General features: G+C 41.6%; 1 protein-coding gene across 2 annotated transcripts in view; it reads left to right on the top strand.

Annotated features, from left to right (window-relative positions):
• The first annotated feature begins 1,731 nt into the window (after positions 1-1,731).
• Positions 1,732-13,669, top strand: part of ZFP37 (ZFP37 zinc finger protein) — a 16,817-nt gene continuing 4,879 nt past the window's right edge. The window contains exons 1-3 of one of the 2 annotated variants that reach the window (XM_027550525.1): positions 1,732-1,940; positions 7,325-7,451; positions 7,762-7,896. In XM_027550525.1, coding sequence (XP_027406326.1) covers positions 1,809-1,940; positions 7,325-7,451; positions 7,762-7,896 — 394 coding nt within the window. In that variant the 5' untranslated portion in view covers positions 1,732-1,808. The remainder of the gene's footprint in view (positions 1,941-7,324; positions 7,452-7,761; positions 7,897-13,669) is intronic. The other variant, XM_027550524.1, reaches the window with a different exon arrangement.

Raw genomic sequence — 13,669 nt, 5'->3', positions numbered from 1 at the left:
TAGTAGTAGCCACATCAGTTCTCAGATGTGGCTTTTAGGTCTTTATTATGTAGCTCCATCCACAGACCTTATCATATTTGGAATTTCTGACTATTAGAAGGGTCCATCCACTTTTAAGGGTTCAGTCGATTAAATTAGGCCTACCACGATTATCTCCATTTTTTGTCAACTGTTCATGGGGTTCTCTTCCAATATTCATTGGAAGGACTGATGCTGAAGGTGAAACTCCAATACTTTGGCTACCTGATGTGAAGAACTGACTCACTGGAAAAGACCCTGATGCTGGGAAAGATTGAAGGCAGGAGTAGAAGACAGAGGCTAAAATGTTGGATGGCATCACTAACTCAATGAACATGAGTTTGAGCAAGCTCTGGAAGTTGATAATGGACAGGGAAGCCTGGTGTGCTGCAGTCCATGGAGTCACAAAGAGTTGGACACAACTGAACAACTGAATTGAAAAGTCAACTGATTTGGGATCTAATCATGGGAGTATTATTCCCTCCAATTATCTCCATTTTTATCAACTTAAAGTCAACTGATTTGGGATCTAATCATGGGAGTAATATTCTATGCAACCATAGGTTCCTCCTGCACTGAAAGTTAGGGGTTCTCACAAAGGGATAACACTAGGGAGCAGAGATATGGGACCCATGCTAGAATTCTAGGCATCATAATATTTACAACATAATTTGCTCTTAAGTTGATGTCAGAAGACTAGGAAGGCATTGCTGGGACTGGGGACATCCCCTTCTTTACCTCAAAGGAAAGTGACCTCGTTTGAAATAATCCTAACTCCCCTGTCCCAGCACTTTTATACCTTTAAAAATACTCCATTCTGCACAGCTCCTCAGATGGCGTTTCTGTCTGCTAAATGAAATGTTGTCCCATTCATGAATCTCTTAATAAAGTCAATTAGATATTCTAATTTACTCGGTTGGATTTTCTTTTTTTTAAAGCACATGCAAGTGGAAGGTGCAAAACAGGCTATGTTTGACTCTGGAAAAAAGAATAAAATATTTGGGATAATTTTACCAACCCCCTGCCCCATAGTAAATTCCATAAGAGGGTGAATAAAGGCTGTGTCTGAATCTCCATTGTTTACTCATTACCTAGCAAACCCAAGCAATCCAATCTGCATACATTATAAAAGCTCAAGGCATAATTGTTAGTGACGTTTGTACATGAAACGGCACAATGAGAAATTATTTCTACTCCAATTGCTTGATTACAATATTGGACTGAAACATCACCATCGAACTCTGGCTCTCACTGAGGAGCGATGTGTTCACTTAATTTGGTGCGTCAGTTTTTCTCATTGCTCTCATACCATAAATGAAATATATTTCCAAGATTAGCGTTCTGTCTCTATAAAACATCTATGGCATCTGCCTGATTGGGCATTTCCTTTTTCTCCCTCCAGTTTCTCTCATTATTCCGGCTCTCTGGAGTCTGTGATAGTCTGCAATTCCTTGTTTCCCCGAAGCTGGCTGCATTGACTGGGAAAAGCAACTCCAAATTCTGTCCTCAAGAATTGAAACCTCTGAGTACCGGGAGTAGGGTGTCACGCACACTGAAGCACTCTGCAAGTAGCACTCTGCGAGCCCGGTTTCTGCCGGCTCGCATCTCACCACCGCCAGATGAGCTAAACAAGCCCGGGAGCGGACCTCCGACCTCCGACCCCTCCCCGACCGCGTCTTCTCCGCTGTACGGCAGAGCCTCAGTCAACATGGCCGCGCCCATAGCCCATACTCAAGGGCACCGCCATTGCAGCTGCCGGACCCGCCGAGGCCGCGCTCCGGGTGGTCGCCATGTCGGCCACCACCTGCGCCCAGTTCCCGACAAAGCCAGCGACCGTGGACCGGAGGAGGAGTGCAGGGACAGCCGAAGAGGCCGAGTGCTTTCCGGAGATGGCTGTGTCGGGGCCCGGGGGCAGCGCTGCGGTGAGCGCGATGATGGGGCGGGGTGGTCTGGTGGTCAGCTGTCGTTTAATCGGGCATCAGTGGCTGGAGGGTTACTGTAGTCTGTGAAATAGGTGATTTGGGAATTGGAGTCGATGCTGAAGGGCCTTTTGCACGGGCGGGAGGATGATCTTAGCATCCTCAGGGAGCTAAGGGATAGTGCTAGAGGGCTGTCGGTGCAGTTTAAGGAAATCATTGTTTGAGGGATCTGCGGTGACAGGGGCCTGCGCAGTCAGAGTTTGGAAGGCCGCGGGGATAAGAAATAAGGGCTTTGGGGTGTATCAGAGATTGGGGAGGACTATAGGGGTCGCAAATGGGAATGTCTACGGGAGTCAGCAATTACAGTCTCTGTGGTTGTTAGAGATGGAATTGTTCCCCTCTGTGTGCAGAGGTGCAGGCAGGTGAGTTAGTAGTTATTGCAGTAGTTAAAGGTAAGAGATGATGATTGGGGTTTACAGGTGAAATAAAAAATCAGAATTAGAACATGCCTGGAGATGAGCCAATAGGACTTACTGATGATATGGAGCAAGAGGGAAAAGAAGACTCAAAATTTACACCTAGGCTTTTTGGAACTGGTAGATTCCATTTCCTGAGAAAGGGTTGTGTTGGAGAAGACCTGATTTGATGGCTTAAAGAAGAGCCAGGGTGGATAAGCCATAGTTCTGTTTGAGCAGTGGCAAGAAGCCCATTACATACATGTTCAAGTAGAGATGTTGAGAAATTGTTAGATATAAATCTAGAGACTTATAGAGACTTATAGTCTCTAGGAGAGACTTAGACTGAAGAATCCGTATTTGAAAGGGATCAGCATAAAGATGGCATTTAAAGTCATAAGATTGAATGAAATCATCTAGGAAGAAATGACAGGGGAGAAAAAAGGGCAAAAACTCAAAGAGTTTTGGGTCAGTCTGATGTTTTGAGTTCTGGTGGAGGAGAAGAAGGAGGAGGAGAGGGAGAGGGGAGGAGGAGAAGAAGAATGAGGTAGGCAGTAGGAGGTAACCACTGAGGTAGGAGGAAAACTGTAAATGTGTTGTCAAAAAAGCATCAAGGTTTTCAAAGCAATGGCAGTACTCAGTCCCCAGAGTATGACTACAGAGAATTTGACTTTGGCAAGTTGTAGTTCCATGGTTATTTTGATTGATTAGAGCTCTTAGAGTGGAATGACGGGTAAAATCTGGTGGGAGAGTTAAAGAATGGGAGGTAATGAAATAGAGACAGCAAGTATAGACAACTTTAAGAGTTTTGCTGATAAGGGGAGCAAAGAAATGGATATTGGATGGGACATGAGATTAAGAGAGGATTTTCCTCAGATGAATAATATTGAGACAACTTTGTGTGTCAGTGAGAATGACACAGTAGAAAGGCATACTAAGTCACTTCAGTCCTGTCCAACTCTTTGTGACACTATGGACTTTAGCCCGCCAGGCTCCTCTGTCCATGGGGATTCTCCAGGCAAGAATACTGGAGTGGCTTGCCATTTCCTCCTCCAGGGGGTCTTCCTGACCCAGGGATCAAACCCAGGTCTCCGTTGCAGGCAAATTGTTTACTGTCTGAGTCACCAGGGAAGCCCTCTCCTGGGAGAGGACTCTTAGAAATTTATTCCTGTATTCCTCTGTGCTTTACATCATGCCCCTTTTTCCTTAGCTTATTTTGCTTTGAATTCTTTGCTGTTCTAAATCATAGCTATGAGTACAGCTATATACTGAGCCCTGTGAGTCCTTCTAGTGAATCATTGAACCAGAATGTTAATGGGTTAAAGCCTGGTGATACTCTAAACAAGATACGGTTTTGAAGGATGAATGAAAAACAGTTGAAAGTGTAATTTACTTCATCTTAAGGCTCTAAGATTGGGGGGAGGTGGGGAAACAACTTCTATTGGGGAACACTGTAAGGGAGCAGAATCCTCAGGCGACAAGTAGGTTTTGGTTGAAGCAAGCAGGCGATGGGACTTCCCTGGTGGTCCAGTGGCTGTAACTCCATGCTTCCAATGCAGAGGCCCCGGGTTCAATCCTGGTCAGGGAACTAGATCCCACATGCTGCAACCAAGACCTGATGCAGACACATAAATAAACATTAAATTTAAAAAAGCAAGCAGGTGAAGGAAATAGCTGAAAGGGTGTGTGTAGTGGAGTTTATTGGCAGTGGTTAGGGTTTCTGTAAAGGCTGTGTGAGGGTTCTGTTGGTGTCAGTGATTGGGGATTGATAGTATTTGGGGGTCATATCTTAGGTGGAGATCGATATGTCCCACTGGCATCAATAGTTGAGGAACCTGTGGCAATATGTGATCAGAGTGTTTATGAGGGCAAGTAACTGTGGAGATCTGTTGCTGTTAGTAACTGGAAGGTTTGCTGGGATCAGTCCTTTTGGAATTAGGAAGGACCATGCTGGCTCAGTGATTGGGAAGCCAGTAACAATTAGTGACAGGAGTTATAGGAATCAGTGACTGCAAGTTTGTGAGCTCAGAGATTGGTGACACAGATAATTGATTGGTGGTTTATGGCAGTGGGGATGATCTTTAAATGTTAAACAGACATGTTTGAATACATATTTATTAGCTTCAAAATTCTACAGTAGCTACCTAATAAGAGGAGAACTTTAACATGCTTTATTTAATTCCTTCTCCCCACCCACAACCAATCGTATGCATGCTTATTTTTCTTACATCATACCTCTTGATTTTAGGGATTAAATTTTTTAAAAGTTAATATATTTATTTTGGCTGCACTGGGTCTTCATGGCTGCTTGAAGGCTTTCTCTAGTTGCAGTGATTAGGGGCTACTCTCTCGTTTCGGTGCATGGGCTTCTCACTGAGGTGGCTTTTCTTTTTGAGCAACATGGGCTCTAGGGCATGTGAGTTTCAGTAGTTGTGGCTCTCTGACTCCAGAGCGTGGGCTTGGTAGTTGGAGCACATGGGCTTAGTTGTCCTGTGGCATGAATCTTCCTGGATCAGGGATCAATCCTCTGTCCCCTGCATTGGCAGGCAGATTCTTTACCACAGGACCACCAGGGAAGTCCAAGGATATTTTTATAACAATTGCACAAGAAAGTTTGCGGGGGTCCAGCCCTGGCTGATCCAGGGTATTCGAAGGGGAGACGGCGTCGGCGACTATTTATTTATTTATCAAAGATATAAAGAGTAATAGAATGAGGATAGCTCAGTAGGAAAATTCAGTGGAGAAAAGAAGCTGAGTAGCTTGGTTTACGCGGGAGACCAATAAAACTTCAAGACAAGAAGTTTGCACCACTTACGTAGGCCGCAGGCGTCCTTCCGTTCTCCCGAAGGAGAGGAGACACTGAGGCCTCCCCGGTCGGATCTTAGAAGCCCAGGCATAATTAGTAAGCATGGTGGGTTCTACGCTCCAGATGGAGACTCAGCTGGAAGTTAAAGGGAAGAATGACATGGGGAGACCAAGTGTTGGTGAGCAAGGCCCGTAGCTTTATTTTTAACAGGGGCTTTTATACCCTAAGTTACACATAGAGGATAATAGGGGATGCAAAGTCAGCAGTTTTTGATCCTTATCAAAAACCAGAGTTTCTTTCCTGCAAATTTATGGTATACAAATGGTTTAGGTGATTTATATCATCTTCTGGCCAGAAGGCCTATTAACATTTTATGACTCTTGACAAAGACTTATCAACAAAGACTTATTTTCTCTAAGAGTAATTATTTTAAGGTTTGGCGCCATCTTCCAAAGATAAAATTGCATTCCTGTAGGGCGGATGTGTAATGGGTTTACAACAAAGGAAAAAATTTATTACCTTAAGGGTCTAAAGTTACTAACACCAAGGCCACTACTTATTGTTTCTACATACCAACTATATTAATTAATACACATTCAAGGATACAATTCAGGGGATGTGGAAACGGCAACAAGCATTGGCTCATCAATGAAATCCTTTACTAGTTTATTCTGACAGTTTCTAACTCTCTGAGAGGCTCTAAGCTATTTGAATATCTTAAGCTTCCCGTGCCTCTTGAGGCTGGGAGACTGTAAACAATCGTATGCATAGCTGCAGGAGTCCGGGTAAACTTGTCAGGCGAGTTAGAGAGCCATCTGAGGGGTTTGGATTTAAACACTCCTGATTGCCCAGGAACTTTATTAATTGGAGCTGTAAGTTAACTCTTTGACAGAGAGAGCGAGATGGTGGTGGGGGACAGCCCCCAGTAAAGTCAGAGGTGAGAGCACAAAGCAATAAAGTAGGCAGACTCTGGTTTTTGGGGGGGTAGATGCTCGAGAATATCCGGGGGGACTCCTGAGGCTCGATCCCGCCTTTGCGTATGCCGAGCCTCCTTCCTCATGACCTTTGTCACGAGTGGAATGCCTCACCGGCTCCCGGCAAAAGTTTATCAAATGACTTGGATGTAACTAAACACTTTACTGGTTTTATTATTCATAGTTCTCTCTTGTATATTATTAGGCCTTTCCCAGTCTCAAAATTATTCTGATCCAATTTTCCTTCTTTTAAAAATTATTCCTCTTCTCTCTCTCCTTTTCCTACCACATTCCCCCTCCCTTCTTCTCTTTATTTTTAAAGTACATAGGTGGGTACTCTTTCTGCCCCCTTCTGATGCCTATGTCAGAAGCTTTCTCTATCTCCTTTATACTTTAATAAAACTTTATTACACACACACACACAAAAAAATAAAGTACATAGGTAATATACTTTCCAAATCCTTACATACCTAAATATCTTACTTTTGCTTCCAAACATAATTGATTTTTTGACTGCTCATAAAAACCAAGGGTCTCAATTCTTCTACCTCAGAACTCTATATCCATAGTGTTTAGTTATAAAGATGAAGACTGATTCTAACATGTTTGTTTGTTGTAATTGTCTTTCTGTCTCATAATCACATGGTGTTTTTTCAAAGTACCTTCGACTGAATGGCGTATAAACAGCAGAAGTTGATTTCTGACAGTGCTGGAGGCTACATGTCTGAGAGCACTTTGGGATCTGGTGACGGCCCTCTTCCGGTTTCAGACTTCTCATTAGATCCTTACTTGGCAGAAAGAGCAGAGAGAGGAAGCACATTCTCTCATAACTCTTATAAGGGCACTATTCCCACTCATGAAAACCCTCTCTCATAACCTCATCTAATTCTAATTTTCTCCCAAAGGCCCTCTCTCCTAATATCATCACATTTGGAGGGCAAGGTTTCAATCATGAATTGGAGGGATACATTCATTCCATTATAGGGACATTTCTTAATGTGGTTTTTGCCTCTCAAAAACAAAAATGAGTGAAAAAATAACTTTATGACAAACAGTGAATGGACAAGGTAGGAACAAGTAATTATTATCTTGTTCAGATCTCTCACTGATGTGGATAACATTAGACTGAACTAGGAATGTGCTGTTTTACAGGGATCGGTAACATTCAATGATGTGACTATGGCCTTTACCAGGAAGGAATGGGAGCAACTAGATCCTGCTCAGAAAAGCCTGTACAAGGATGTGATGCTGGAGAATTACAGCAACCTAGCCTCAATGGGTAAGGACAGTTCCTTTGTAATTCAAACTATACTTACTGTGATGCCTTCTCTCTGATGCCCTTGATAAGTTTATCCTCGATTTTTATGAATCAAAGAGTTGTAATCCCTTTGGGTACTAAGCAGAATACGTGTGATCCTGCCTTGAAAATGGAGGATCTACTCAGATGGGGTTTGTGGGTATTGCACTGTGAAATTTCTGAAGCAACGTATTCTTTTATCCTTTACAAGCTCTGAAACTCAGATGTTAGGGATTGATTTCTGGGATATTTGTTGTTCTAACACTCAATTTCTGTCTTTTCTCATGAGTAGGGTATCAGGCTCTCAAACCAGACATGATATCCAAGTTGGAAAAAGGAGAAGAGCCATGGCTAGGGAAGGGGAAAAGATGCAGACAAGGTGGCTCGAGTGAAATAGCAAGAACCAAAGAAATAGGAGCCAATGGAAGTAAGTTCCTAGTTTCTTGATGATAACTTTGGATTTCTTTCTTTCTCCCACACTTTTATTATTTACTTTTAAAAATATATATATCTTTTCTTTCTACTGAAGTATAGTTGATTTACCATGTTAGTTTCAGGCATACAGCAAAGCAATTCAGTTATCATCTATCTATCTATCTATCTTTTTTTTTAAAGATTCTTTTCCCTTATAGGTTATTACAAATTACTGAGTAAAGTTCCCTGTGCTACATAGTAGGTCCTGGTTGGTTTTCTGTATTATATATAGCAGTATATTTATGTTAATCCCAAATTCCTAAATTATCCACCCCCCCCCCTTTCTCTCTTTGGTCTGTTAGGTCTGTTTATGTTTTGTATAGTTCATTTGTATCTTTTTTTTTTTTTTTTGGATTCCACATATAAGCAGTATCAGGTGATGCTTGTCTTTCTCTGTCTGGTTTACTTCACTTAGTGGGATCGTCTCTAGTTCCATCCATGTTGCCACAAATGGCATTATTTCATTCTTTTTATTGGGTGAAAATTCTGTTGTATAAATATACCACGTCTTCTTAGTCTATTCATCTGTTGATGGAAATTTAGGTGCTTCCCTGTCTTGGCTGTTGTAAACAGTGCTGCAGGGAACATTGAGGTGCATGTATCTTTGCTCATTACGTCTTTCTCTAGATGTATGCCCAGGAGTGGGACTGCGGGATCACATGGTAGCTCTATTTTTAGTTTCTTAAGAAACTTCCATATAGTTTTCCATAATGGCTGTACCAATTTACATTCCCACTAACAGTGTTGGAGGGTTCCTTTTTCTCAACATCCTCTGTAGTATTTGTTATTTGTAGATTTTTTTTTGATGATGGCCATTCTCACTGGTGTGAGGTGGTACCTCATTGTGGTTTTGATTTGAATTTCTCTAATAATTAGTGATGTTAAGGATCTTTTCATATGCCACCTGTATGTATTCTTTGGAGAAATGTCTATTTAGATCTTCTGTCCATTTTCTTGATTGAGTTGTTTGGTTTTTTTGATATCAAGCTATATGAGCTGTCTGAATATTTTGTAGATTAAGCCCTTGTCAGTCGCATCATTTGCAAAAATTGTATCCTATTCCATAGGTTGTTTTTTTTGTTTTATTTATGGTTTCCTTTGCTGTGCAAAAACTTTTAATTTGGTCCCAGTTGTTTATATTTTTGGTTTTATTTCAATCTTTACTCTAGGAGAAAGTCCATAAAGAGATCACTGCAGTATGTCAAAGAGTGTTCTGCCTGTGTTTTCCTCTAGGAGTTTTATAGTATGTGGTCTTCTTCCCATTTTGAGTTTATTTTTGTATGTGGTGTTAAAGATGTTCTAAATTCATTCTTTTACATGTATCTGTCCAGTTTCCCCTGTACCACTTATTGAAAAGACTCTCTTTTCTCCATTGTACATTCTTGCCTCCTTTGTCATATATTAATTAACCACAGGTGCCTGGGTTTGGAATTCTTCAAAGAAAATTTGTTCTGAAATTCTTCTTAAAGGTTTTAAGGGTCTTAAAGACCCTTCTTTATTAACCGGGAAGTAGCAGTAGGAAAATATCAAAATCTCCCGGGGGAATAGGAGTTCAAAGATTCTCTAACCTTGGAGATTCTAATATGTCTTCCTTCTGTGACCCTGCCCACATGGGAAGTCCTCATATGAGATTCACTATAGTTGTGAGCCAGTGTGGTTTACGGGAATTTGCTTATACCACTTGTATCAGTCAACTTAGGCTAAGTTATGCCCCATTAAAGAAAGAGCACCCCCCCACCTCCCCAAATCTTAGTGGCCTACAAAAAGAAAGTTTTGTTTCTTGCTCAAGCTGCAGTCCTTTCCCACATTATCTTGTGACCTACACTGAAAGCGCAGTCCCTATTTGGCAAATTCTGATCTCATTACAGAGGGAAAGAAGAAGGAATGGAACCATATGATGAGTTAAAAAATCACTGCATGTGGTAGATATCTCTTTCTTCTTAACATTTTATTGGTTCTTTAGTCAGAGCAGGTCACCTTTCCACTCCCAAATTCAACTGGATAGGAATGGGAGGATTAAATGGTCATGCAGTGGGGCTGGGAGGAGTAATCTACAAGGAACAATAATGCAGTCTGCTACACTACTTGGGTTATGTTAGGAAAAATGGTGAAAAACAGGGCTCTAAACCTTGGGCACCAGACAATCAGATGCCTAACTGACCCATCCATATATAGCCATCTTTCCTAATCTAGACTTTCCATTGCTCAGTTTTGAGAAAGAGCAGTGAACCCTTTTAACTGTTTTTTTAGCTAATCCCATTCCTGCTTACTCTTGCAATCCCATGGACTGCAGCCTGCAAGCCTCCTCTGTCCATGGGATTCTCCAGACAAGAATACTGGAGTAGGTTGCCATTTCCTTCTCCAGGGGATCTTCCTGACCCAGAAATCAAAACCAGGTCTTCTGCATTGCAGGCAGATTCTTTACTGACTGAGCTGTGAGGGGAGACTTTACCTCTCTAAAGCAATGCTTTTAAAAATTATCCCCCTTTTCCTAATATCCTCAGCTTTTCCACCTTTGTTCACCCACACTCTGAGACCCCATAGTATCAATTTTCTCTCCTTAGGTATTTAGACATTCTTAGATCTGTCTTCTTTCCAAATCTCTTGGCCTGATGCTCCTGCCCCTCATTACTTTCCATTTCCCCACTTTCTCTGTGAAATGCTCTAGACCCATGGTCTATACCACCATCATTATTTCCATTTCCTCCCTAACCCTTGCAGTTCAGTTAAGTTCAATTCAGTTGCTCAGTCATTTCCAACTCTTTGAGACCCCATGGACTGCAGTATACCAGGCTTCCCTGTCCATCACCAACTCCCGTATCTTACTCAAACTCATGTCTGTCGAGTCAGTGATGCCATCCAACCATCTCATCCTCTGTCATCCCCTTCTCATTCTGCCTTCAGTCTTTCCAAGCTCATCAGGGTCTTTTCAAATGAGTCAGTTCTTCCCATTAGATGGCCAAAGTTTTGGAGTTTAAGCTTCAACATCAGTCCTTCCAATGAATATTCAGGACTGATTTCCTTTAGGATGGACTGGTTGGATCTCCTTGCAGTCTAAGGGACTCTCAAGAGTCTTGTCCAACACCACAGTTCAAAAGCATCAATTCTTCAGCACACAGCTTTCTTTATAGTTCAACTCTCACATCCATACATGACTACTGGAAAAACCATAGCTTTGACTAGACAGACCTTTGTCGGCAAAGTAATATCTCTGCTTTTTAATAAGCTGTCTAGGTTGGTCTAACTTTTCTTCCAAGGAGCAAGTGTCTCTTAATTTCATTGCTGCAGTCACCATCTGCAGTGATTTTGGAACCCAAAGAAATAAAGTCTCTCACTGTTTCCACTGTTTCCCCATCTATTTGCCATGGAGTGATGGGACCAGATGCCATGATCTTAGCTTTCTGAATCTTGTCCAGACAAAGCTCTAATTCCTTGTCTTATATTTTACCTCCTTACAGGATAGCTCTTTCTCAGATGATCAGAAGTGGAAAGCTTTATCTTTCTTTCTAAATTAGAGCTTCCTCTCACCTTCCCTGTTTTTATCAGTGTCAAATTTTAGGCTTGTCTACCATGGAATTCCCATGAACCTTTGCTCTCTGTGCTCTCTTTTACTATTCTTTCCTTAGTTCCTGTTTTTTTTTTTTTTTCTCAATTCTGACTGACATCACTCAAATCAGATTCATATTATCCCATTCCTAAATTGCTCCAATTCTTAGGTAGACTTCCTAACTTCCCCCCTTTAGAAAAATAATTCATCTTAGATGTTGCCACCAAACGTTAAAACATACAGTTATTGTATACCACTACAGTCTCCCAAAAAAGGAAGGGCAAGAAAGGCCTTCTCCATTCCCAAAGAAAGGCAATTCTAAAGAATGTTCAAACTACTGCACAATTGCACTCATCTCACACTCTAGCAAAGTAATGCTGAAAATTATCCAAGAGAGGCTTCAACAGTACATGAAATGAGAACTTCCAGATGTTCAAGCTGGATTTAGAAAAGGCAGAGGAACAGAGATCAAATTGCCAACATTTGTTGGATCATGGAAAAAGCAAGAGAATTCCAGAAAAACATCTACTTTTGCTTTATTGACTACACCAAAGTCTTTGACTGCATGGATCACAACAAACTGGAAAATTCTGAAAGAGATGGGAATACCAGACCACCTGACCTGCCTCCTGAGAAATCTGTATGCAGATCAGGAAGCAACAGTTAGAACCAGACATGGAACAGTGGCCTGGTTCCAAATTGGGAAAGGAGTCCGTCAAGGCTGTATATTGTCACCCTGCTTATTTAACTTCTATGCAGAGTACTTCAGGCTTCCCTGATAGCTCAGTTAGTAAATATCATGACATCTGGTCCTATCACTTCATGGCAAATAGATGGGGAAACAATGGAAACAGTGACAGATTTTATTTTCTTGGGCTCCAAAATCACTGCAGATGGTGACTGCCGCCATGAAATTAAACAACGCTTGCTCCTGGGAAGAAAAGCTATGACAAACCTAGGCAGTATATTAAAAAGCAGAGACATCACTTTACCGACAAAGGTCTGTATAGTTAAAGGTATGCTTTTTCCAGTAGTCATGTATGAATGTGAGAGTTGGACCATAAAGAAAGCTGAGCATCGAAGAATTGATGCTTTTGAATGTAGTGTTAGAGAAGATTCTTGAGAGTCCCTTGGACTGCAGGGAGATCCAACCAGTCCATCCTAAAGGAAATCAATCCTGAATATTCATTGGAAGGACTGATGCTGAAGCTGAAACTCCAGTACTTTGGCCACCTGATGGGAAGAACTGACTCATTAGAAAAGACCTGATGCTGGGAAAGATTGAAGGCAGGAGGAGAAGGGGAAGACAGAGGATGAGACGGTTGGATGGCATCACTGATTCAATAGACATGAGTTTGAGCAAGTTCTGGGAGTTGGTGATGGACAGGGAAGCCTGGCGTGCCGCATTTCATGGGGTCACAAAGAGTCAGACACGACTGAGCAACTGAACTGAACAGAATAGCCCCCAAATTAGCAGAATATCCATAATATCTTTTTAAGTTTCTTCTAACTCTGAATTTTCAAGACTCTGTGAATTTCTCAAGGCTGGAGGGACCAGTCTGTCAAATGACGAATGAAGAGAATTCATAGTTTTTGATTCCTCCATTCATGGCTCCAGTTTTGACTATCTTTACTTTTCTCGCTGATGCTTGGTGTTACAACTAAAAAATATTCCTAAGTCATTTAACATGTGCTCTTTTGTCATTGCTGTAGTGACTCTATTCTTGGTTCAACTTCTTACTATTATCCTTGGAGGTTCTTCAAGGAAGGACTGTTTTCTGTTCCCTCCAATGATTGTTGGTTCTAGTGAGTTCCATGCTTCGGTTTCTGAAGTTACGGTAATTTTAGCTTAAAATTTGTGTCTTAATTACCGTCTCAAATTCAGGACAGGCTTATAGCCTTAATTATGTGCTCTGCCAGACCAGACTCCCCTAGTATTATCCTACCATTATGCCAGTTAACTAGTTAAGAGTCTCCTCTCCTCCCCCGTGGTAAATTTCTCTTGTGGTGATGTGTATCTTTTTCAACTGTCAGTTGGGACCAGCCAAATCATCATTGTAAGAGGTTCTTATAATGTTATACCTCAAGAGGAAAGGTCTGAGTTTTGATCCCTTTCTTCCCAGAAGGCGATTTGCCTCCATCTCTCCCAGCATCTTTGGGCATTGGAAGATACAGCCTT

This window comes from Bos indicus x Bos taurus, chromosome 8 (assembly GCF_003369695.1).
Source record: "Bos indicus x Bos taurus breed Angus x Brahman F1 hybrid chromosome 8, Bos_hybrid_MaternalHap_v2.0, whole genome shotgun sequence".
Lineage (NCBI taxonomy): Eukaryota > Metazoa > Chordata > Mammalia > Artiodactyla > Bovidae > Bos > Bos indicus x Bos taurus.
The sequence above is the reverse complement of the archived record's forward strand: the minus strand, read 5'-3'. Positions and strand labels throughout refer to the sequence as shown.